This window comes from Zingiber officinale, chromosome 3A (assembly GCF_018446385.1).
Source record: "Zingiber officinale cultivar Zhangliang chromosome 3A, Zo_v1.1, whole genome shotgun sequence".
Lineage (NCBI taxonomy): Eukaryota > Viridiplantae > Streptophyta > Magnoliopsida > Zingiberales > Zingiberaceae > Zingiber > Zingiber officinale.
In genome coordinates, this window is record NC_055990.1 from 156,425,704 (window position 1) to 156,451,913 (window position 26,210).

General features: G+C 40.8%; 3 protein-coding genes across 4 annotated transcripts; all 3 read right to left on the minus strand.

Annotated features, from left to right (window-relative positions):
* Positions 1 to 48: 48 nt before the first annotated feature.
* LOC122052963 (potassium transporter 6-like) lies at positions 49 to 4,790 on the minus strand. 2 transcript variants are annotated; one of them, XM_042614747.1, is made up of 9 exons: positions 4,334 to 4,790; positions 3,685 to 4,186; positions 3,500 to 3,553; positions 2,484 to 2,744; positions 2,362 to 2,414; positions 2,163 to 2,286; positions 1,811 to 2,065; positions 868 to 1,274; positions 49 to 752 (listed from the first exon to the last, which is right to left on the minus strand). In XM_042614747.1, the coding sequence occupies exons 1-9, from the start codon at positions 4,370 to 4,372 to the stop codon at positions 150 to 152; spliced, it is 2,298 nt and encodes a 765-aa protein (XP_042470681.1). In that variant the 5' UTR covers positions 4,373 to 4,790; the 3' UTR covers positions 49 to 149. The 2 variants fall into 2 exon arrangements, with proteins under 2 accessions (XP_042470681.1, XP_042470680.1); XM_042614746.1 differs by having other exon boundaries at positions 49 to 776; positions 4,334 to 4,788.
* A 7,795-nt stretch (positions 4,791 to 12,585) lies between these two features.
* LOC122054176 (protein trichome birefringence-like 19) lies at positions 12,586 to 14,080 on the minus strand. Its single transcript, XM_042615989.1, has 2 exons — positions 13,519 to 14,080; positions 12,586 to 13,429 (listed from the first exon to the last, which is right to left on the minus strand). Exons 1-2 carry the CDS (start codon positions 13,954 to 13,956, stop codon positions 12,665 to 12,667), a joined length of 1,203 nt encoding a protein of 400 aa, XP_042471923.1. The 5' UTR covers positions 13,957 to 14,080; the 3' UTR covers positions 12,586 to 12,664.
* A 2,165-nt stretch (positions 14,081 to 16,245) lies between these two features.
* LOC122052965 (protein trichome birefringence-like 19) lies at positions 16,246 to 17,850 on the minus strand. The gene is made up of 2 exons (XM_042614749.1): positions 17,288 to 17,850; positions 16,246 to 17,153 (listed from the first exon to the last, which is right to left on the minus strand). Exons 1-2 carry the CDS (start codon positions 17,744 to 17,746, stop codon positions 16,383 to 16,385), a joined length of 1,230 nt encoding a protein of 409 aa, XP_042470683.1. The 5' UTR covers positions 17,747 to 17,850; the 3' UTR covers positions 16,246 to 16,382.
* Between the last annotated feature and the right edge of the window lie 8,360 nt (positions 17,851 to 26,210).

Consider the following 26,210-nt stretch of genomic DNA (forward strand, 5'->3'; position numbering starts at 1 on the left):
ATCAGATGTCAAAACAGACCACCTAAAAATGTACAAGTATAGTCAGGCAGAACAGAGCACCTCCTGCTCACTTTTCTCCATCATTACATTATCATTTACAATTTCAATTTACAATTTACAATTTACATGGCACGATCGGCCGTTGGAGTTCAAACATGATACAACATCGCAACCTCGAGCGTTGAAGCATGAGGGATGCTAAAAGCATAGGCACGACGATCCCTGCAGTTCCTTCGAAGGAACTCGTAGCCCAGATCAACCACCAGTCGCTTAACGAGGCTCGATCCGCTCTTAGCCCTCATGTACTCGTGCCCTAGAATGAATGCCATTCCTGCTTCTCTGGCCTCCATTAGTTCCAGCAACTCTTCCTTGTTGCCTTCTTTTGGTGGGCTCTCGGGCAGTGTGAATCTTACTTGCTTTTGGGGGACTTGAACCTGCAAAAGTATTTCTCCTGGGAGGCCTGATGCGTCTTCTGGGTCCACTTTCTCCTCTTGAATTCTTGAATCTGTGCTGACAATGGCCATTTTCTCATAGCCGTTCTCAGCTTCTTCATTCAGGCCGAAGGGTTTGTATACTTCTGAGCGGATGAACTCGGCAATGCTGAAAATCAGATCCCTTTCGAACTCTGAATCATCCTTTTGTATGTCATGATACCCATACCGGACAACGACCCTATATAGCCTGCATTCTTTCGGGCCAACACGGCCAACTAGGAAGCGTTCCTCAGCTTGAATGTATGGCACTGGCACCGACTTGATACAGAGGAAAACAACGACCTGAGTAAAGAAATTTAAAGAGTAGCATGATCTTTCGCAACAAAGTGAAACATGAGCTTGTACCTTGAAATCACTAATAAGTGAATAATACCTGGTGGAATGCAGGCAAGTTGGTGACAAAGTGGGAGAAGATTGCAGGAATGCCTGATACAAGTTCAGTGTCAATCACACCGATGCCCCGGACACGTACAAAGCCAAGGGTAGGACCTAAGTTTAGGAGCCAGTTGAGGGAAACTTTGTTATCAAGGTCAAACTGATATTTCTTAATGGTGCCATAATGCCAGATATACATGATAGCAATGAACACAAAAGAAAGTGCAATGGGAACCCAAGCTCCTTCGAGGAACTTAATTAGAGTGGCCGAGAAGAAGAGTGCTTCAATGGAACCGAAGAAAACAACGAAGCATACAGCAAGAAATATGCTCTTGTTCCAACAGAGGACCATCACTAAGGACATCAAACAAGTGGTGACCAGCATAACAGTGATGACAGTCAACCCTGCACAGACATGATGCCATTAGTAAACAAAATAAATGCTATTTTGTTTAAATTCACACCATTTCCACTGCCAAGTTTGCCATCACCATGTCGAAATCTTGCTACTTCTGAGCTATTCTAAATAGTCAATAACATGCCTTAAACAAGCAGAATCGATATCGAGGCAATAAGCAGAAAATGAAGGCAATGATATTTACCAACTTAACAAGTAGAAAAGAAACACCAAGTGAAACTACAATAAAATGAGGCAAGTCAAGGCTGCTTAGAAGCCGTAAAATAGCAAAACAAACTTGATAAACCTAAACACGAGACAAGAAGCAGCCTATCGAACCAGGTGAGTCTAAACTAACAGACCCAAGCAATTTCAATCACAGTGTTTATCCAATTCCAATCCAATATAACGGCAAGGACAAACTCAACTTTTAAAATAATTGATGCATATCACTAAAGAAACTTACAGCAATTCCCATGATTAGAGGTATCCCAAAGAATAGTTCGAGCATAGGGTAAGAAAGTGAAGCTTAACAATGCCATACCTGATGCATTGCCAAGGCGCTTTGTATCTCTGAAACCAACAGTAACTGCTAAGCAAAGTATCATCAAAATCCAGTTGATCTCCGGTATATATATCTGACCGCGCGTTCTTGATGATGTATGCACTATCTTCACCCTTGGAAAGCATCCCAAAGCAGAGCACTGTTTGATGATTGAGAAAGTACCTGTGATGACTGCTTGACTTCCCACCACAGCCGCAAGAACAGCAATTCCCATGATCGGCCATCGTATATTCTCTAATTAAAGAAAATTTTCATGTAGATCTGGTGAACACCCTGCACTACTATGCTTATCAATCCTGAAAGAGATTAGGCCTCTAAAAGAGAGAAATACCTGGGACAGAAACATAGAAACCAATTCGATAGTCAGTTTGGATAATGTGATGCTGAGAGAGGTATGCAGCTTGTCCCATGTAAGCAAGCAGCAAGGATGGGTAAACCACAAAAGCAAATGCAATCTGCACCAGGCTAATTAGTAGGATGAAGGACTTAATTATGATAATTAGTAAACTAATCGATAAATTTTAGCATACCTTTATTGACAATTGGGAAAAATGCCCCAGATCAGCATACATAGCTTCAGAACCTACAAGCAAGCTGCATGTGAGATTGAGATAGCAGAAATACGCTAACATGATGAGCCAATTTGACAAACCTGTTATGCATAACAAAATACCACCCAGTGACATCCACCCTCCTCTTTGAGTCTTCTTCAGAAAGTTATACATATAATGCGGAGAAAGGGCACGATACACATGTGGATTCCAGTAGAAAATGTTGTACACCCCAATTATACTTATGCATAATAGCCAAGCAAGAATGATTGGAGCAAAAAGGAATCCCAGTCGGTGCGTGCCGTGATGTTGCACGGCAAACAAGCAGATTAAAATGAGACATGCAATTGGAACCTCAACATCTGGAGATTACAACTTATGATGGTGAGAAGGTAGGAAAAGTGTCTACATGAACAACTAGATAGAATAATGGCTAAATGTTACCATGCATAACAGAGTTCATAAATTAAAGGAACAAAATCAATATAGCTTGCATGCAAGATGAAATAGCTGGTCTTGGGAAATCAAGCATAAAAATGGCATATAGATTAGAAAGTCAATCATGACGACATCTAACGAACAGATAACAAGATCAAGAGATGATAGATGTTCAGCATTTTGCAAATTTGATGTATAATATTCTAGAGGTTAGATAACTTTGTTGTGGACTCAACATATCAATTATGCAATATGATTAGGTTAAGTAGCTTCAGCAGTGCCCAAATGGAACTGGTCAATGCAATTTAGTAACTTTTTACTCTAAACATCCCTCCTATGACCCTCAAAATCAATCCAAGGCACATGAGTTTCTCAGAGAAAAATAAGAAATACAGGAAGAAACAAAATTACTTTTCTAAAATAAACGAGCCATTAAACTGACTAAAACAAACAGGGAAAATACAAAAATATGCTCTTGTTCAAATACCATTAGAAAAGATCTTTGAAAACTATCTCTGAAATCGAGTCTTTAATCCTCGGAAAAGCAAAGGCAAAAAAGTATGTCATTGGCCCAAACTGGTTAAACGAAACCATGATTGAGGAATAGATACATCTCTTTGTATAAATTACATATAGTTATTATGCACAATCTAGGCTTCAAACAGTAGCAACTTCTTACATTTGTGATGTTCCTTAGACATAGAAAGCTCAAGCCCCGAGACTGCTGAGAAAACTGTAAGTATCAAAGACAATATTAGATCGAAGAAGCTAATGATTTTACCATTAAGATATTTTTGGTGAAAAAAGAAACAAGAAAAAAGTTGTTATGCCTCAGATTGCAGAAACAGGGAACAAAGTTACAACCAGAGATTGCAGGGGTAAAGATTCCATCCCCAATAACCATGGAAGTCCCAATCAACGCAAGAATGAGCAGCGTCAGCTGCAAGGCTTGATGCTTCTCTAATAGTCTCCTTACAACTGAGGCAGAAGTGACAGGGCCAGAGGCAGCGACGTTAGCGGCAGTGTCATCGTTTTTCTTGTAAGTGGACAGCTCCTGGTCAGCGAGCTGGTGAATTGGCAGGAGGCCAATGCTTCCCTGGCGGCATAGAAGAGAGTAGAGTGCAAATGTGCCACCTTCGCCGTTGTCGTCGGCGCGAAGCACTATGGAGACATACTTGAGGAGGGGGATAAGGGTGAGCGTCCAGAAAACGAAGGAGAGCACGCCAAAGATCTCGTCGTTGCTCTCCGTGTGCTCGATATCGGCGAAGGTGCTCTTGTAAACGTAAAGGGGCGACGTGCTGAGGTCCCCGTAAACTACCCCCAAGCTCTGGTATGCCAGCATCAGAACCGACCTCCAAGATTGTTTCTGCAATCCAAAAGCAAAACAAGGGTTCCACAGACTCTGAACTCGAATATCCCATCAAAATCCAAACTTTACATCGAGAAGTCAACAAGCAACCACAGATTCTTGACTTCGATGCGGGAAAAAAACAAACTTTGCAAATCAACTCACCTTAAACGTTCTGAGACAGTGCCCGCTCTCGAGATCCATTGCTGCCGAGCAAGCGCAACCTCACAGTCCTACCACGCTTCGTCTTTTTTTATATCGTCGCTATGGCAGTCGAAGTTTCAAAAGGGATGCATACGGTAGCAGACAAAAGGGATTAGGGTGCCATTTTTTATGTGGATTTGAGGAGGCGGCAAATGAGAGTGCCTAGAGAATCCAGGGGGCGGAAGCCACAAAGAAGGCACAAAAGGATCAAGAAGAAGCATAGAATATTGTCACTGCACTAGTGTTTCCCTCTACTCTACTTTGGATTCTGCTCCTGCCTACTCTTCTCCCTCCTCTTCCGCGGCAGGGACTCCACATTTTGTTCCCTCCTCTTCCGCCGCAGGGAAGACTCAACATTGTGTCCTATTGCATAAAAAGAAAATATTTTTTTTTTCCTTCAGTTTCTGGGAGTCTCTCAAATCACAACACGCGCAAATACAACGCGAGGGTGGTGGATGGTTAGGTAGCCGATTTTTTTAACTAGTCAATAGGGGAAGTATTAAGCTTTGAAAAGGAGTGAAAGGAAGAAAGTTACAGGCCATGGCGGTTGAAAAAGGAGGTGATAGCTCGGTGCTCCTTTTGGTGCAAGTGGGCATTGACTTATCAAACGGAACTTGACATCAGAAAAGAAAAGGAGCAATCTTTGGGATGATGACTCACTTCCACGACTTTTTTCCGAACGAACAACCATTTCCATGGCTTTTACTTCCGTAATCACCTATCGCTCATCTCCATAAAGATGGAGATGCAAATTAGAGTTCTTCATCTGCCTTGTAAGGAACTAAACTCTGTATTAGGATGAATTACCAAACTCATGGCCTTGATCTAGGTAGATGGTTTTATAGTGACAAAAGATGAATACGTTCGTCCCAGCATCCTCGTCAATTCGTCTCAAGGCCAACATGAATAAGGTAAATCACGGACGGCTTTTAATCTTTAAAATAATGACTAGCACATAAGGGAGATATTTACCTCGACTTTGCGAGATTCAAACCTCTGACCTCATGGTGGCAACACCTCATACGCTTGCCACTAGACCATCCCGACAGAGCTAGATACATGTCTCCTATGGTGGCAAAAGACGAATACGCTCGCCCCCAGTGTGGCAATCCATCCTGGGGCCTAATACGAAGGAGGTAAATAACGGTCAATTACTAACTTTTGGAATAGTGACTAGCACATAAAGGATGCATTTATCTTGACTTTATCGAAATTCAAACCTCAGGCCTCATGGTGGCAATACCTCATATGCTAGCCACTAAATCGTCCCGAGAGGATAGATAGATGTCTCCTATGGACGTAGTTAAGATGATAAATAAATGATAGATTTACCCAATAAATATATGATACAACTCATTTTTCATCATCTTATCCCTCAGTCTGATTTATCTCTCTCATGATCTTGAGCGGACTGACAGGATGCTAAAGACGGACATAATTGTCTTTTTCCAATTGATCGAGGTGGATATATATGAAAAAAGTGTTTTTTCACTAGAATAAGAACAAATTATACTAGTTCGGATCCTCTGTCCCGAAGTTTCTCTGTCCCCATATCCCATTGTCGATCGGACGGACCAGATTACATCTCAAGGATGCCTTGCACATCATGAGGATACAACACACATCTTAAAGATGTCATGATGCATTGAGATGTAATCTGGTCTGTCCGATCGGCAGTGGGACACGGGAACAAAGAAATTTCGGGACAGAGGATCCGAACTAAAATTACACCAACGGTAGGACATCCACAGATTGCAAATGATGGAAAGTTGATGCTTAATTTGGAAAGCTTTTAAGGTCAGATTTCACCACAAATATACACTTAATTCTTGTGTCTAAATCTAATCATCCCATCTGCCTACTTGCTTTCTGAAATGCCTCAAATAGTTTGAAATTCTCAAAAATTCCAAGAGTTTGAAAGTTCATCAAGCCATTTCAAATCATGAAGTGAGTTGACCCAATAATTTATAGGCTTTCCTTGCCTCCCTTTATGGATGGAATTCATGACTTCTTCCAAGTGTCTATGTTGAGTAAATATGTGCCAGTCCTAATGCATGTCTTGGAGAGTTTAATAGTTCTACTTCATTTTGATGCGAATTATGGGGAGCCTTTTGTATGCATTCTAAATAGCAATGAGCATCACTAAGAATGTTCAACTCAGGAAGGTCAGTGGCATCACCAAGGAAACCATTTGTGGGCTCAAGGATGATATTCAAGCTAAAGAGCTAGATTTTTTTTGCTATAGGTATGATTGAGATTTCAACTCTTGAAGAAGGATAATGGAGACATACTTTTGAATAAACTTTGACATGACTCTTGTAATGGAAGAAGGATATGAATTGCACGAAGACTCATCGAATTTTTGACTGGTCAAGAATGACCTTCTACCAACACAAATTGCAAATTTCAAGAGGAGAACTAGAGAGATTAATTGCGACGCAAATGAGTGCATAATTCAATAAAATGGGCAATGACTCCCATAGCAATTGGAGAAGACATTGCCAACCGAGATATATTTAAGGGCACATTGAATGGTTTTTCAAGGACACTTGATGTAGACTTTGATTGTGGACTTGTACACATTGGTAAAGAATTTTAATAGTAAATACTTTGGAAGAGATGTTTGTCACCATGGAGGTTTAATTATATTATAAAGTATAATTTGATAGAGATCAGGAAAATGAAAGAAAGGTAGTAGCATTTGTACTTTAAACCGCAAGAAAAGAAAAACTCTTCAGACTCATCTTCATCATCATTTGAAAGTGATGGAGAATCTCAAATAGCACATATGAGTTTTTAAATTGCTAATCGAATTTAGTCTCCACTAATTACTAAGAAAAAAAAGAGAGCCCAGTTGGGACATGCCAATAAAATATTAACATAGATTTACCTCAAAAATTTATACGACTAAACTAAAGTAAGTAGGATTTACCATTAGACAACTGTCAAAATGTCCATTGTGATTATCACTATTTTAAAGACATAAGTGAGATACACTCCCAAGTAACCAAACCTATATCCCTCCCTATTCCTATCACTTAGATTGGTTCGGATTGAACAAGTTGAAACTTTTAACTAAAGCTATAGGTTGTACCAAGAAAGACTTTCATGTTGAATATAAAATACCAAATCCTCTAATAAAATAATAATCTAATGCTAGTGAGAATGACGTCGAAAAGGATAGCCGAAATATATATGTAGTTGCCTTTTCCATCTGTCTCTCTCCAATAACAAAAACTCTTGTACTTCTTTTGTTGTAATTTATTTTTCCACCATATAAAGTTCATTCAATTTCTTTGTTGATGTTGGCTACCAAAGAACTACTTAACCTTTCTTGACTTTTATTAATTTACTTCAGCTTTTTCATGAACCTCAATGGAGCAAGCAGTAATTTCTAAAGGTTACTGAATAGTTTCAGCTCAATTGCAGGTGCTTGAAATGTTCATCCTCTGAACGTTAGCCATCGGTGAATGTGCATCCCCTTCCCATCACACTTCACTGTATCAGTCAGTATTATCCAAACTTGAAACATTTCAATATCGATATATCAAAACCACCCTTCTCTTTTAGGTGAACTTGCCCATCTGGAGGCCATTGCACTTGCCATCCTTTGCTCAAGAGGACAAGAGAGCTTACGTGCCCCGATTAGGCCTCTGTAACATCAACTGGTCCACCCAATCTGAGATATGCAAAGTGGGACCTCAAGTCGTGATAATGCCCCTCTCATCAGTTTCTTCTGTATCAATCTTCATCCAATCAATGATTGATGCTGCAAACCCTATCAGCATTCAGCAGAATGAAGTGAAAGAAAAAGTAATAGGCCACTAAATTAAGGTTAGAGTGTAAATCATATCACATCATAATCATAAGCATAATCACAATCAAACAAGTAGTAGAAAAAATAGTTGGACTTCACGAGACCAGGTAGCAGCTAGCTTTCATGTCAGTTTAATTGCACAAGATCTACAAAGGGTTCCCTATTTGGATTTGTATAGATATCATCCTCATGATCGGGTGAGAATCTGAGCGGTCTGAAAACAAAGATGAGAGGAACCCACCCTTGAAAAAACTGAAGCTTCCTGGAAGTTCTCTGCATGGATCATTGATTAATTCCATTCTCACGTAGAAAGGGACTGGCTCATGAGATTTGTAGTTGGAAGGGGAGGGCCATGAATGCGTGCAAGTCGATGCATGAACTTGAGGCCAAGCAATTTGATGGGGACCTTGAGCTACATCCTTGTTAGTTTGGTGTGCCATTTACTCACCCAGCACCTAGACCGACAATTCTCACATGCAACTTTTCTTTCAAATGTTTAGTCAGGGTGGATCATGAAGAAAATTATGAGTGGTGTTTCAACCCATGAGGATTCCATCCTAACCTACACAAGAAACAGAGCCCAAGAGAATTAATGTAGGAGACAAACTTACCAATTGGGCCATCTTTAGAAGGTCCAAAGTGGCTTGCAGCAGGAGACTAGGACAAAGTCATCCATCACCAATTCACAATTCACTTACTTTTGGAAGCCGAAGAGGAGCAGACTTGTGAGTTGAAACCAACTCAGCACTCCAATCATGGTCAATGTAGTAGCAACAAGGGGCGTGAAGTTTGAGAATTTCACATGCTCTCCTCCTAATGAGGTAATGCTCGTCGAGGGTGTGTGCCAACTTCTAATTGCTTGCACATGTTTCCTCTTCTTTTAGGTATCCAGCTCCTTTTTGATGATCAAATAAATCTGAAAAGTGCATATGAGTTATAGGGGCAGCCTAACACCGTAAGTGGTTTGCATCTGTCCTTAAGTCAAAGAATATTTATTTAAACTACCTAATTCATATTAATTCATCTAATTAACTATTTATATGCATATTTCAAGATACTATTACAAAATATAAGTACATGTTTCCTCTTCTTTTAGGTATCCAGTTCTTTTTAATGATCAAATAAATCTAAAAAGTGCATATGAGCTATAGGTACAGCCTAACACCGTAAGTGGTTTGCATCTGTCCTTATGTAAAGAATATTTATTTCAACTCTATAATCCATACTAATTTTTCAAAAGATTATTATAAAATAGAAGTACAATAAATCTAAAAAGAGATATCATTCATCAAAAATAAAATATAATTCCTTCTAAATGAAGTACAATTTAATAGGGATAATAATTTTATTCGAATCCGATGGATAATCTAACATCCGACCCGAATGGAAGAGGATATGGAAGAAATTTTTATATCCGATTATAATAAATGGGTATTCAGGTAGGAGTATTTTGAGTATAGATATGGAGGCGGATATGATAAAATCCTACCCATACCTTACTTGATACCCATATATATATATATTGAGAAAGAAAAAACTTTAACCCGTTTTTCGTTTTAGAGCATCTCCAATGGGGGATATTTGGAGGGGAAATTTCTCCAAATATCCCCCCTCTCAAATATCCTCCATTGTGGAGGATATTTGAGGGATGAATGGAAATCACCGGGCACAAATGTTTGCTCGGTGATTTCCTCTTGTGGGGCCCGCCATTTTGGTGGGTGCCACTATTTACAGTTTTTTATTTTTTTTATTCTAATTAAATATGACGGCCCCCACCAAAAATGGTGGGTGACATAAATTTAGAACATTAAAAAAATTAAAAACAAATCAAATGTTAACGTTCGAAAACTTAAACGTTGGCTAACGTTGAATTTCTCCCTATATATACATCATTTCTTTCATCTATTTTCATTATTTCCATACTCATTGCCTACCAAAAATTTAGAGAGAGATGGATAAAAATTCTGGTCATTATTTTAGGGATTTATTCAACTCTCCAAATATCGACGAAAATTCTAGTGAAGAAAGTTCTCAAGTTCGTCATAATATTCCCGAAGACACAACGAGCCCTACAATATCAGATCCCGGTGAGGCGTTATTCATGATGGTAGTGCACAATCAATTTAGAGTGGCTGAATTCGTGCAAGATTATCATGGGAGTACACAAAGAAGAAAACAATTAACAGAGAGCGTGTAGCTGGACACACTCAACTTGTCAATGATTATTTCTGTGTTGAGCCGGTGTATACCGATGATATGTTCCGAAGACGATTCCGAATGAGAAAAGAGTTATTTTTGCGCATAGTCACTGATTTGGAAAATCATCCTAGTGGATTTTTTAAATGGAGAGAAGATGCAGCAAGGAGAAAAGGTCTGTCGTCGCTTCAAAAATGCACGGCGACTATCCGTCAACTGGCTTATGGAGGTTCCGTCGACCAATTTGACGAGTACTTGCGAATGGGTGAAACAACTATCCTCGAATGCTTGTCCAACTTTTGCCAATGTGTGATACAAATATACGGAGGTGAGTACTTAAGAGAACCCAATGCAACTGACATCACTCGTTTGCTTGAAATGCATGAACAAAAGCATGGTTTCCCTGGAATGTTAGGAAGTCTTGATTACATGCATTGGGCCTGGAAAAATTATTCGGTTGCGTGGAGGGCACAGTACACACGAGGCGATCATGGCTATCCAACAATTGTGCTTGAGGCAGTCGCATCTGTCGATTTATGAATATGACATGTATTTTTTGAAGTTGTTGAATCTCGGAATGACATCAATGTGCTTAATGAATCATATATTTTTAATGACGTCTTGAAAGGAAATGCACTGGAAGTTAATTTTATTGTGAATGGTACACAATATACAAAAGGGTACTACCTAACAGATGGTATATATCCGGAATGAGCCACTTTCGTCAAAAGTTTTTCCTGCCCTCAAGATCCGAAAAGAATGAAATTTAAGGAAAGACAAGAGACTGCAAGAAAAGATGTCGAGCGGGCATTTGGGGTACTCCAAGCTCGTTGGGCAATTATAAGAGGTCCAGAACGACATTGGTTTATGGACAAATGCAAAAAAATCATGTATACGTGCATTATTTTACACAACATGATTGTGAAGGACGAAGGTCATGCAATATCGATTTGGGATCGTAAAGAACAAGATACAATCACAGCGAATCATGGCTCAACCAGTGAATTTGCTGAATACATTCGAAGAAATTCCGAGTTACGTGATACTCAGGTGCATCATCAGCTTTGTCATGATTTGATTGAACATATCTGGAAAACATGCCATCGTGATGAGTAAATAACTAATTTATTATATATGAAATATTTAATTATTCAATTCTGATTTTGTGAAATATTTGAATTATTTTGTAGTTTTTTTTAAATATGTACGCCCGATGTTGTATTGTTTTCATTTAAATACAATATTAATATTAAAATAATTATATTGAATAATTGTCTAAAAAATATTTATGAATAAATGATAGACGAAATATATTAAAAATATATATTAATTTTATTTAAATATAAAATTATATGTAAGTTAATAAAATGGTCATGAGACCCATAAATATTTGATTGGTGTGATATTTGATTGTGAAGTTGAGGATATTTGAGAGTGAGATATTTGATTGGTGGGACTCATAAATATTTGGATGGTGAGATATTTCATTGTAAAAGTTGAGATATTTGAATAGTAGAATATTTGAAGAGTGATGTGGAAGTGGGGACCACAAATATTTGGGAGAAATATCTCATGCTATTGTGGATGCTCATATAAAAAAGACTTAGTTTATCTCTTTATCCGATCATCAACACGTATCTATCTTCTTTTCAACGGAAAATGTTCACCAAATCGAAGGAGCGCGAGACGAGGAAGAGCTGATAAGTATATTGAAATATTTTTTTTAAATGAGAGTGGTATGGAGTAATAGGATGATGGTAAGGATATGGGTACCCGAAACTCTAACGGATATGAGGATAGATATGAACGTTAAATACCCGATGGATATATGAATGGATATGAGTATAGATATAATGGATACGGAGAATATGAAATCATATCCAAATACTACCCATTGTTATCCCTACCATTTAAACTCAAATTTAGTACACTATCTATACACATAATTCTTAGGTAAATGATCAAATATATATAAAGTTCATAATGAAATATAATTTCTCCTAAATTCAATATCATTCCTGTGCACACATTATTTAGATACGTGATAAAATATAAATATAAAAATCTATAATGAAATATAATTCTTCTTCAATTCAACATAATTTAAATTTAAATTTAAAATATTTTCTTGAATATTGGATCAGATTTGAAATAAATATTGGAATTTTAAGGTAATTTACCGATCATCCAATTTGAAGTTATGGATCGAGTGTGTGAAAACAAAAAAAAAAAGCCAAGTTTTTTGTTTTTTTTCATCGAGAAATCAAAAACAATCCCGTTCATTGCAGCACCGCAAACAAGAAGTCGTTCCAAATGTCGATCGGCCCCGGCAAGCACCAATGCACGCAGTCGTTGTACAAGGTCACATTCTCGTGCGCCCAATGCCCGTACCTACTCGGGTGCCCGTCCGCCCTAGCCAACATCGCCGCCGTCGTGTCTAGCAACCTCATCCTCACGCCCTTCCCCCTCGCCGCCATCTTCTCCGCCGCCCGAAACTCCTCCAACTGCGCCTCGTAGTACTCCCGTTGCAGCCCCTCCAGCCTCGCCTCCCCGCCGGCCAGCGGCCGCGTCCGCACGCAGTCGCCGCCGCCGTTCCACGTCCCGTTCTCGAAGTGCGTCGGGGAGAGCGTCCGCATATAGACCGTTCCGCGGAAGCCGCCGTGGCCGCCGGCCAGGGCGCGGAGCACGGTGCGGAAGGCCATCCGCTGCGAATACCTCTTCGTGAGGTCGGTGACGTTGGGGAGAAGGCAGTTGTTGCAGCCGACGAGGCGGCGGCGTTCGAAGAAGACGGAGGGGCGGTTGAACCAGTTGCCGGCGGAGAGGACGATGTAGTCGAAAAGGCCGATCTGGGACGCCCAAGCGTCGTCGAGTTCATCGAGGTAGAGATTCCACAGACCGGTGTGAGTGGGGCCGTCGGGGTCGGCCTGTTCGGCGTTGACGAGGAACCTGGACCAGAACACGGCGACGGTGAAGTTGTAGGTGGAGTAGAGCATCTGCTTGAAGTAGTCGTCGCCGGTTTTGGAGACATCTTTTGGGCGCTCCGCCTGATCAACAAATCGGTATCTCAACCAAGACGAAATCTTGCTAATCGCTAACAACCAATTTCGACGAATTGTAGCTGATCAATCCTTACCTTGGACAAGAGGCACAACAAGGACTGCATGTGGTTCCGAGCCAAGGAGTCGCCGACGAACGCCATGGACCGCCCTCTCACCGTCTCCAGGAAGCGCGCCGGGTCGAGCCGCGGCAGCTCGCAGGCCGCCGGCCTCCACCGCCACTTCAAAAACTCGGTGTCCGGCCGCCCGTACTTCATGCAGTTCTGGTGCTCCTGGATCGCGAAGCAGGTCGTGTTCGTGTAGCGTGGGGGGTCCGGATCGCGAACCCATTCGCCCTTGGTGAAATCGCAAGCGGAAGGAAATCCAAAGGAAGAAGAGGAATGTGAGTAGTTGAAGGAAGGGAAAGAACGCTGGTTTGAGGAGGAAATGACGGAGAGAATCAGGAGGAGGAGAAAAGAGACGAGGAGTGTGGGCTTACTGAGGCACCCCCAAAAAGGATGCTCACGAGGGTTCATTGCAAGATACGATGGTTGATTGCAAGATACAGCTACCAGTTTTGAGAGAAGAAGAAACTGGTTGAAAATTGAAATTGAACCGAACCGAATTAACAATTTAGAAGACTGAAAACAGCTTTCACATGAGACAAACAGAAGTCTCCGATCTAAGATTCTGGTTTACACTTTACATTTAAAAAACCCCAAGAAAGCCATCTTACCCACGTGGCATGTGCTCACTAATGGAAAAAGGTACTAACTGCATCACCAGAAATCCCGAATCCCATCTAATCCATGTGCACTAAATATTAAATTATTTCCAAATTATAATCACAGAAATAAAAAAAATCATAATTTTCTATCGTAAAATAGAGAAAAATTTCTAATCATAACTATAACTTTAATTTTACTTATAATCTCCAATATTAAAAAATTTTATTTCCATTTTCTACGTACAAAATTTTATTTACTTAATTTTTTCATGTAAATATTGTTACTTAATTGTTCTTCAGATTTTGTTAAGATAAAAAGGTCCAAAAATAAATATAATTCCTTTTAAAGTCGACATTTACATTAGAATCGAGTATATTTTCTATTAAATTGAGCATAATTTTTTTCCTATTTTAATATAATTACTCCTAAATTTAACACTATTTAAAAAAAATCTAATATATTTTCTATCCAATTAGTACCATTTAAAAAAATCTAATATATTTTTCATCCAAGTGGAAAAAAAATCGTGATCAATTTGATAGAAAATATACTAAAATGAGTATAATTCCTCTTAAAATTGACACTTTATACTAAAATCGAATATATTTTCTATTAAAATTGACCCTCATATTTTTTTAGGTATAAATAATCTAAAAACAAGTATAATTCTTATTAAATTTAATACTTTAAACTAGAATCGAATATATTTTCTATTAAATTGAGCATGACTTTTTTCCTTCTTAATATAATTCCTCCTAAATTCAGCACCATTTAAATAAAATCTAGTATATTTTCTATTCAATTGAGTATCATTTAAAGAAAATCTAATATATTTCTCATCCAATTGAGGTGGAAATAAAATCATACTCAATTTAATAGAAAATATACTAGATTCTTGTTTAATGTACTGAATTTAAGAAGAATTGTACTCATTTTTAGACTTTTTATACTTAAAATATCAGAGATAATCCTGTCCGAGAGTCGAGTAAACGGACGCTTGGGACGTGGCGCTCTCTATTGATCCCGTGTAGACTTTGAGCGGACGTGGACTCCGGTGAACCTGCAGTAAAACCGAGCCAGGGAGGGGATCCCGACGACGACCCTCCGACGCTCAAGTCAAGCGAGAAGAAATCGAAGCAGAATAATGAGGCAATGAGCTACAGTAGATGATCATGCATACCTCCGTCGAAGTCTGGGGGTCCTTATATAGGATCCCGGGGGGCGCGTGCACATTTCCCGATGCGTGCACGCGCCTCAAAGCATACCTCAAAATGGATGTGTCAGAAAAGTGTGTCTAACGACATACCGCAATCGTCCGAGCATATCTCCGACATGACAGTGGAAACTTCCATTGTACGATCTTCTGTCCGGTCTGGTCGCCGACCATGCTGTCTGTCGGCGGCGCATGTCTTGAGAAGGATATCGCCAGCTGTCTATTTTGTCCTCTTCTCTTGTCTGTTACTACGCCGAGCGGGTGAGTCGTTCGGTCACATACTCGGACGGGCATACAACCTTAGTCGTTCGGTAGCTCGGCTCAGACGGACTTGCTGGTCGGCACATCACCTCTTTTATACGAAACCCCCTGAGCATCGGGAACCCGACCTGTGATCGAGTTGTCTTCGCGCCGGCCTGGGTGCTATTAAGGCCGATCGACGAGGTGACCTTCTCGCTCGGCCAAAACATTGGTCTGCCTATCTTGACTTTGACTTCCATGTGTCGTTGACCATTGTACGGTCGTGCCCCCTCTTTCACCATCAAGGATAATTAGGTAAATATATTAAATTAAAAAGTGAAAATAAAATAAAATTTAATGGAGAATGCATGTAAAATTATGTTGGTCAATGTAAACTGTATACAAATTTTTTCATTTTCTATTATAATTTAAAACTGTCTACTTTATTCTTTACTTATTATTACTCGGAGTGTAGTACAGCATAGCTGTAATGCAAGTACTTCATTGTGATAAACAGAAAAAGGTCGGCGATGCACATGCATGAATTTCCATAGAAGTCAATTATTGCGAGAAGATCGGCTATGATCACGCTACGCAACTGCACAAAATGATCATTTTGGACGATACACACGATGACGAATCAATTCCCATAAAAGAAAGAACTTCATTCAATTGGGCAAATCCGAACAACCATCATCCGAAAAGCGTTTGTACCCAAGTCGAGAAGAGAGACTTAAATGATATCATCAGAATTACAAAAGCTCGATCGATCTCTTCGGCTTCAATCTACTCGATCGTCCAGCATCATCGCAAACAAAAAGTTGCTCCATAAATCGACAGGTCCAGGCAGACACCAGTGCACGCAATCATTATACAGCGTCACGTTCTCGTGCGCCCAATGCCCAAATCGGCTCGGGTGCCCGTCGGCCCTCAGCAACATGGCCCCCGTCGCATCCAACAACTTCAGCTTCGCTCCTTTCTCCCTGCCAACCCTCTCGGCTTCCCTGAACTCCTCTATCTGAATCTGGTGGAAGTCCAGATCTCTTCCCTCTAATCTCGCCTCGTTTTTCTTAAATGGTTGCCTCCGCACGCAGTCCCCTCCCTTGTTCCACTCCCCCTTCTCGAAATGAGACGGCGAAATTGTTCGTAGAAATATTTTGCCTTTGAATCCGTCCATGTCGATGAGGCTGCGGAGAGTCGTCCGGAGCGCCGATCTATAGGAGTACCAAATTGGGAGATCGGTGACGTTGTCGACGAGGCAAAAGTGGCAGCCGACGAGCTCTCTCTTCTCGTAGAAGAATGTGGGATGTGAGAACCAGATGCCATCGGATACTATCACGTAGTCGAACTGGTCGATTTCGGAAGCCCAACTGTCATCGACTTCGTCGAGGTAGAGGTTCCACAGGCCAGTGTGGTTAGGGCCGTCTGAATCTACCTCCTCAGCTTTAACTAGAAATCGGGACCAGAAACTCGATAGGGTGAAATTGTAGTTGGCGTAGAACATGCGTTTGAAGTAGTTATCTGTTGAGTTGAGGTCTTCAGGGAACTCCACCTGAAATGAAAAAATTGCCTGGATTATGAGAGATGGAGATTTTCAGAGAACATGGACAAATTGTTAACAATTTGTCCATGTTTTCTCAAGCAGATCTTGCATCCAACAACAGGTTCGAGAGGCCAAGGGTTTACCTTGGACAAGAGGCACATCAAGGACTGCATGTGGTTTCTAGCCAAAGAGTCGCCAATGAACGCCATCGACTTTCCCCTCACGAGATCGAGGAAGCGCGCCGCGTCGAAGGCGGGCAGATCGCACGCCGCCGGCTTCCACCGCCACTTCAAGAAGTCCCTGTCTGGCCTCCCATACTTCATGCAGTTCTGGTGCTCCTGGATCAGCGAGCAGGTGAGGTTGGTGTAGTACGGCGCGGCCGGATCCGGAACCCACTCGCCGCGGGAGATGTCGCAGCCCGCCGGCAACCTGGCGGAAGAATGAGGGTAGTCGAAGGAAGGGAAAGAAGGCTGCTTGGAGGAGGAGATGAGGGCGAGGACGAAGAGGAGGAGGAGGAGGAGGAAGAAGGAGGAGGAGAGGAGATAGAGCCTGGGCTTGGTGTGGCCGCAAAAGGAGAGATCAATGGGGTGATGAGGCTCCATGGAAGGGTTTGCCGGGAGGCGATGAGATGGAGATCGGCTGAACGCTGCAGAGAAAGTGATTTGAAAATTTATTGGGCAAGTGAGATCTGATGAGTTCTTTGCTTGGGTCACTCGGTCCGATAAAGTAGGTGGACGAGGTAGTCAACCAACGAAGACCTTTGTCGTATAGAATTTTACAAATTTTTTTTTTTTTGTTAACTCTTGGATTTATGAAAAACGTTTGAAAGAGCGCACAGAACCGAAAATGATGGTGGCAAAAATTTCCAATTCTTGCCGTAAATAACGGAAACAACGGCAAGAGGCCCAATGGACGCCGAAAATGATGGAGCATAATGACGAGACACTACTTAAATCACGTTTTTTTAAAAAAGAATTTAGAGACACCGAGGTTGATCCTAGTGGGTGTAAAATATGTTATTGGTTCCCTCAATCTCACATTGTATATGATACTTAATCCAATGGAGGAGTTGGGAAGATGAAATTTATCGGTGTGACGTGGCTAGAATATTAATCAAATTATTATGTCCTGGAGGGGAGGGTATGATGAGTTATCTTTTATGTTGATCAAGTCGTCAGAAAACCTCTAGTCAACGCTACCTATAAGCAAGATTCAGGTTTTCCTCGTCCCTGACACCCCGATGTTCGAGATAAATCCCACAAATATATAAGGAACAGTCTAATGGTAGAATAATGAAATGAATAAAGAATGAATACGGTGACGTACCCTGGCCCTGGGGATGTCCTCTGATAGACCGATGAGCTGGTCGTAAGGCCGATCAAGTTGTCGTGACCTTAAAAAGTAGATGAATCTGAGCTGGATGATGATCTAGGTCTGAAGGCGACGGCACGATGCCGAATGCAGCATGGATCCGGAAGGTGGCACGCTGCCGGAATATAGCAGCGGCACGCAGACCGGAATATGACAACAACATGCAAGCCGGATCATAATAACGGCTCACCGGCTGGATAATACCAACAGCTCACAATTACAATGACACGGAGAGAATGAAATAACAGCTTGATGGCCGAAATATAACAGTAGCTCGAAGGCCATATCAGTGCCGAAAATGCACGTCAATGTGGATCGGATATCGGATCGACGTTGGTGGCGGCGCTGAGGTAGCAACCACTGGTGGCAACGTGGAGGCGGCAACCACTGATGGTGGCGACGACAAAAGGGGTTGTTGACGGCGGACGACGTCAAAGGCGGCCACCTGATCGTATATGAAAGGCAATGGGTGAAGGTAAGTGTGGATGAGGTAATGGTGTGAAAGCCGCAGTGTAGACTACTGCTCTCACCCAAGGCAGTGGCATGCGAGAGAGAGGGAAGAGGAGGCCGGTGGCGTTGGCATCGGTGACGCCGGAGGCAACATGGGGAGGCAGCGTGCGCGAGGCTGCAGACAGAGGCAGCAGTTGAGATAGAGGGAAGGGGTAGCCGGCCGGCTTTGGAGGAGAACAGAGGCGGTGACATTGACATCAATGTCAATGTCAACGTGGAGAAGGAGACCCCCCTTTGGGGCGACCTTGGCAGCGGAGAAAACCACAAAGCCCCCCCCCCTCTGTCCTTTATGAACAGTGCTCTTCTAAAAACTCAAACTCTCACGTGAAAAGATCAAAATGTCCTCCCTCTTCCCCATAATTCCCTTTGAGCTCCATAGATACATCTGCATCACAAGCCTTAAGTCTAATAGAACGAGGCACAAATCCGACTGACTAGACAGTCCATCGCAAAGGTTGAATCACTCCTGAGTACATAGTCAGATCGCTCGGTTCACCGTGTAATGTCAAGCCTATATTTATGATAACATTGCCCATATTTATGATAATGTTGATCGATCAACGGAAGTGATGTCGAGCAAGTAATAGTAGCAATGTCAATCGAACGACGATAGCGATGATGAGCAAGCGATAAAGATAGTACTAAACGATTGTCGAATGAGACAAGTACCAATGAAGCAACGCGTGAGACATGTACTGACCGAACAGTGAGCGCTTGGCAGAGCAACGAGAAAAACAAGTGCCGACCAAATGGCAAGTACCAACGAGTGCCGATGGAATGGCAAGCAAGACAAGTATCAACAAAGCAGTGAGTGATTCATGGGCCAACGGGGCAACAAGTGATGCATGTGTCGACCGAGCAACAAGCAATGCACGTAACGACTGAGCAGCAAAATATAGTGCCAAGCGGGCAACCGAGAGAACGCCAGGCAGGCTACCAAGCGACGCCAAGCAGGAGAGGAACCCGTGAGATCGAAGGATACAGAACCCAAGTGTTGAGCGAGTACGGAACATATGTAATCGGAGGCGAACGAGAGCGAAACCCATGAGCTGAGCAGGTGTGGGGCTTAAAAATTCAGCAGGAGCATAGCCCGTGAAATCACAAGCGAACAGGAGTGAAACTCATGAACTGAATAGAACTAAAACCCGAGAAGTGAGCGGGAGCGTAGCCCGTGAAATCGAAGGCAAACAGGAGTGAAACCAATGAATCAAGCAAGCTTGGAACCCAAGAACTGACCGGGAGCGTAACTCATGAAAATCAAAGGCGAATGGGAGCGAAGCCCGTGAACCGAGCGGGCATGGAGCCCGAGAAGTAAGTGGGAGCATTGCCCATGAAAATCAAAATAAAATGGGAGAGAAGCCTGATAAGTCCAAATTGAATGTCACATGTGGATTTATCAAATTAATAGTTTATTATTCAATGAACCCCTTAACTACACAAAGATATTGTAATAAAGAGTCCAGGGTCCAATTTTTTAAGGAAACTAATAATAGGATGGTAATCTAGGATTATTTGTTATTCATATTTTCTGGGGGGTTTTAATATGGAAATGGGAGTTTTGGATTTTGATTTAAACCTAATAATTTAAATAGCAAAACATGTAGGAAACTAATCTAATCCTTAAATGAAATCTAACTAAGTGATAACTATTAATCCACGACACATTGTCACTCTACGTAATGAGTTTCACCATCAACACCATAAGGTATGAAATAACAAGTCATAAATGAAATCGTATCTAAAGCGATGAATAAGCTAAGAAAAGAAAGAGCAAGGCATATAAGAAATTTAACTAATGAATTAAATTCAATAAACATCAAATGAAATCTATTCTAAGCTATACAAAAATACTAAATAAAGGAATCAATCCAAACTCACAACCAACTATACAAATGTCACACTCTTGTCGTCACACAAGAGGCTAGAGATGAGAACGCCCAACTCTAGTCGTCGAAAAAGAGAAAAAAGTAACTTCTGAACTCTGGAATCATTCCAAAGCTTGCAATCTACCACAGAGATCTCTCCAATGATGAATGCAATAACAAACTGAAACTAGAAATGCATGGTTGGAATCTGAAATTTTGATTTTTGCTCCATGAGAGGGGATCTGATGATGGGTGAAAGGGCATCGGAATGAACTCAGTAACACCAGAGGAATGCCTCCAATGTTCGTTGATGAGAAACGGAACCACCAGATTGGAGGAACGCCTCCAACAGTGGCAAAATAGAAATCTCGGACAGCAGCACACTCGCCGTCAAAACCTCTCTTCGGCGAGCTTCTAGCTGGTCGGGAAATGGTCTAGGAGCTACCTTGAAGCCCCCTCACTGATGTCGTTGCTAGAGAAGTTGATTGGAGATGAAATTCGAGAGTTGCTGGAGAAGAAACGTGGATGAACAGAAACCTGAACTACTATTTATCCGCAAAAATCTGCATTTTTATACTCTGGTTTGAACCGGACTTTGGATCTGGTTTGGGTCTAGTTCAATGGGGATTTTAGAGTTTTGTTGAGGAGAATTTGACTTGGGTTAAGTTTGAGAGGTAAACTCCTTGTGATGGGTTGAATCAATTGGGTTAAGCTTCTTCATCAAGTTGGTTAAACTAAACTTGTTTGTGCCTTGGTCATATATCGATTTGGATCCACTTTAATATCCTACAAGACCAAATTCAAATCATGAGAAATAACATGATAAATTAAGAGAAGAAATATAATTTAGCACAAAACAATTTTCAATTTGTAAACAATCTAAAATGTATCGATTAACAAATGCAATTAGCTCAAAAATCACCAGATATCAACCAAAAGGATGTGTCAAATAAATGAGTTATCAAAGTCTATGAACCGAGCGAACATGGAACCCGATAACTGATCGGGAGCGTAGCCCATGAAAATCAAAAGCGAACAGGAGTGAACCCCGTGAACCAAGCAAGCGTGGAGCCCAAGAACTAAGCGAGAGTGTAGCCTGTGAAAATCAAAGGCGAATGGGAGCGAAGCCCATGAACCGAGCAAGTATGGAACCCGAGAACTAAGAAAGATCAGTCCATGAAAATTAAAGGCGAATGGGAGCGAAGCCCTTGAACTAAGCAAGCATGGAACCCGAGAACTAAGTAGGAGCGTAGCCGGTGAAAATCAAAGGCAAACGGGAGCGAAGCCCGTGAACCGAGCGAGCGTGGAGCCTGAGAACTCTCATTAAAATCAAAGGCAAACGGGAGTGAAGCTCGTGAACCGAGCGGTCGTGGAGCCCGAGAACTAAGCAAGAGCGTAGCTCATGAAAATCAAAGACGAACGGGAGTGAAGCCTGTGGACTGAGCAAGCATAGAGCCCGTGAGATACTCGGGTCTGAGACCCATGGAGATACTCTTGTCCAAGATACGTGGAGAGAGCTCGACCTCGAATGGGGGAGATAGATACCTTAATAAGCTGGTTCAAGATCAATGGAGACTGCTCGACCCCGAATGGGGGAGATAGATACCTTAATAAGCTGGTCCCCGACCAGTGGAGACTACTCGACCCCGAATAGGGGAGATAGATACCTCAATAAGCTGGTCCGCGACCAATGGAGACTTCTCGACACTGAATGAGGGAAATAAATACTTCAATAAGTTGGTCCACGATCAATGGAGATTGCTCGACCCCGAATGAGGGAGATAAATACTTCAATAAGCTAGTATGCGGTCAATGGAGACTGCTTGATCCCGAACAGAGGAGATAGATACCTCAATAAACTTGTCCAAAACCAGTGAAAACTACTTGACCTCGAGCAGGGGAGATAGATATCTCAATATATTAGTCCGAGACTAGGGGAGATAGCTCAACCATGATATTCTTTGACTCGAGGGTTTATAGTTGTCGTTCGACTGCCGATATTCTTTGACTAAAGGGTTTATAGTCGCTGCTCAATTGTTGATATTCTTTGACTCAAGGATTTATAGTCACCGCTCGACTATTGATAATTGTCAATATTCTTAGGTTTATAGTCGTCGCTTGACTATTGATAATTGTCAATATTCTCAGATTTATAGTCGTCGCTCGACTGTTGATATTCTTTGACTTAAGGGTATATAATCTCCACTCGACTATTGATATTCTTTGACTCAAGGGTTTATAGTCACCGCTTGACTATTATTTTCGTCGACTCCTGGGTTTATAGCCGCTGCTCGGCTTTTGATTTTATTGGCCCAAGTTTATAGTCGCCGCTCGACTGCTGATATTCTTTAACTTAAGGGTTTACAGTCGTCACTCGACTGTTGATAATTACCAATATTCTCAGGTTTCTAATTGCTGCTCGACTGTTAATAATTATCAATATTCTCGGGTTTATAGTTGCCACTCGACTGTTGATATTCTTTGACTCAGGGGTTTATAATTGTCACTCAACTGTTAATATTCTTTGACTCAGTTTCATTGACTCCCAAATGTCACGGAGTCAAGGAGATAATAGTCTCATGAGCTCTACTGACTGACTGCGGGAGCAGAGCTCATAGTAATATGAAGGAATAACGTTCGTAGCAATAGGAGGAAGCAGAGCTCAATGGGTGGAGGGTGCAGGTCTGTAGCTGTAAGAGGATACATATGTTAGAGTGTATACTAAAAGCCTATCTTTTGTATAAACATTTATTTAGAAATAAAGAATCACAATGGTCAAATACCTACATTTATATGCTAAGTGTAGTTGTTCAATTAATTTATATCGTAGATAACATGGTGTGTGGTGTCACACACAGAAGATCATGTTATCATTTCTTTATAAATTATAAACAGTTGCTCACGACTAAGATGGAAAGGAACAAACCATTGGAATAATCGTAGTGTAATTAGGTGTTAGTTTATCTTGACTAATAAATTACACTAATACACTCTAAGTGTATTGAGTAGAAACATTTTAGGTAAATTCTTTTTATACTGACTTAATAAAAGAACTAGACCTTAGTTATTATGGAAGTGTGTGCTCTTAATCCTAATATAATAACAAGCACATATATTTAATATTTATTTCTTTGACTTATCAAACGGTGAGGTTTAGCTCGATAAATCAATATGCCCGATAAGTTGGGAAATGATATTACTTATAGTGTGTGTTGTTGATTATAGAAGAAATCTATGTCCTAGTTATCTAAGTTGAAAATGTCCCCAAGAGGAGCTCATAAGGATTGTCATGTTAAACCCTGCAGGTGGACTTAGTCCGACATGACAATGAAGTTGAGTAGTACTACTCTTGGAGCTAGATATTAATTAAGTGAGTTGTTAGTAATTTACTTAATTAGTGGACATTCGTTATCTTAAACACAGGGAGACTAACACACTCATAATAAGAAGGAGCTCATAATATAATTTGGGATTGGTGCGGTAGTGTGATAATAACTCTCTAGTGGAATGAGTTATTATCGATGAACTTGAGTTGTGTGTTCGGGGCGAACACGGGATACTCAAGCTCATCGGAAGGCCAAAACCAATTTCTCCTCTAGGTCCATGTCGTAGCCTCATTAAAGTCTCAAGTTCATCCAAAGAAAGACTCATCTTGGTGTCCAAAAAAGGGGCCGGTCTATTGCTTGGTGACCAAGCAATGGCCGGTCACATTATCCTCTTAAGGGGTCGGCCCCTTGCTTGGTGCCCAAGCAAGAGGGGGGGCCGGCCACAATAATTCAAATAAGGAGGGGTGTTTTGAATTTTTAAAATTTTCTCTATGTAGAAATCTACAAGTTTTAAAAGAGAGATTTTAAAATATAAACTTTCCTTATTTGAATTAGGCCACATGTTTTAAAAAAAAGTTTAAAAGTTTTAAAACTTTCCTTTTTTAACCATCCTCATGGTTTAAGAAAAAAGGAAGAGAAGTTTTAAAATTTAAATTTTCTATCACCATGTTAAAAAAGAAAATTTTATAAGAGAAGTTTTAAATTTTAAAACATGGTTTTAATTTTTAAAACTTTCCTTTTTTAACTCCTACTTTAGGAAATTAGAAGAGAGCTTGTAAAATTTTATAAGAGCTTATAAAATTTTATAAAAAAATTATTATTCCTTTTCCTTGATGAGGTGGCCGGCCACCTTGCTTGGTGCCCAAGCAAGGGGTTGACCAATAGGATTAAACCCAATCAATGATTGGTGATTAATTCAATCAAGAGGAAAGAAAAGAAAAAATAAAAAGAAAAAAAGGAAAAACTAGAGGAAGATTTTAATTTTTTTTAAAAATTCTTCCCTTATTTGCCTTGGGCAAGTAATATAAAAGAAGGGGTGAGGAGGCCTCATGAGACATCAATTCTTATTCTCTTGCTTGGAGATCCTTGTGTGGTCGGCTCTCCCTCTCTTTTCCCTTTGCTCTCTTTTTCTCCTTGGTGGTGGTGGTGGCCAAATTCTAGAGGAAGAGAAGCTCTTTGGGTGGTGTTCATCTTGGAGGATCGTCGCCCACACGACATCCAAGGCGAGGTGAGGAATACGGCAGAAGATCTCAAGGTCATTAGCATACATAGAGAAGGTATAATTAATAATTGTTTTCCGCATTATGCTAGTTATTTTTCTTTGTATGAATTCTAAACACAAGAGATATTAGATCTAGTTTTTCGAATTAGTAATTAGTGTTTGTGTTTCTTTTTTGTTTTTTGAATTTGTGATTCAATTGTTCTTTTTGGTTAAACCTAGAGTTATTTAAGGAAATTAAATATTAGCTTTCCTTAAAAGGTTTTGTCTAGGCGGTGGTGGTTGCTCCCATATCCAAGAAGACCATGTGCCTCACCATGTAGTCCTGGAAGCTAATTTTGAAAATTAATATTTAATGGAATTAATAACATAGGTGGATTTGGATCAATAGTGTTAAGTTCCGCTTGCGATCCAAATCTAAACCATTAAGAACAGACAAGTTAAATTTGAAATCAATGATATTAAGTTTCGTCTGCGATTCCTAATTTAACTTCTAAAGAACACAATAGGTTATTTAAGGAAAGGTTCAACACTTGTACAAAATTTTTATACAGTGGAACCGGTATGATTTTCCTAGGACTAACCAACAACATAGCCCCATGGTGGAGTGTACAGAGCTTGTAGCGGTACAGTGCCTATAGCATACCGTACCGAGGAATTGAGCCTCTAGTTCTTGGTCGGAGAGTGAGGCCCTTCGCCCTTAGTCTGTGATTGGGGAGTTGTATCGCTAATCTTTTATCTTGAAATTAGACTCTTATTCTCCAATCAAGAAGTT

Excerpts from the sequence above, each read along its gene's own strand:
- LOC122052963 (XM_042614746.1), bottom strand. The coding sequence starts at position 4,372 with ATGGATCTCGAGAGCGGGCACTGTCTCAGAACGTTTAAG. Across the intron at positions 4,187-4,333 it reads ACTGTCTCAGAACGTTTAAG|AAACAATCTTGGAGGTCGGT; the intron begins GTGAGTTGATTT and ends TTTGGATTGCAG. Across the intron at positions 2,287-2,361 it reads TTTCCCAATTGTCAATAAAG|ATTGCATTTGCTTTTGTGGT; the intron begins GTATGCTAAAAT and ends AGCCTGGTGCAG.
- LOC122054176 (XM_042615989.1), bottom strand. The coding sequence starts at position 13,956 with ATGAACCCTCGTGAGCATCCTTTTTGGGGGTGCCTCAGTAAGCCCACA. Across the intron at positions 13,430-13,518 it reads TGTTGTGCCTCTTGTCCAAG|GCGGAGCGCCCAAAAGATGT; the intron begins GTAAGGATTGAT and ends TTTGTTGATCAG.
- LOC122052965 (XM_042614749.1), bottom strand. The coding sequence starts at position 17,746 with ATGGAGCCTCATCACCCCATTGATCTCTCCTTTTGCGGCCACACCAAG. Across the intron at positions 17,154-17,287 it reads TGATGTGCCTCTTGTCCAAG|GTGGAGTTCCCTGAAGACCT; the intron begins GTAAACCCTTGG and ends TTTTCATTTCAG.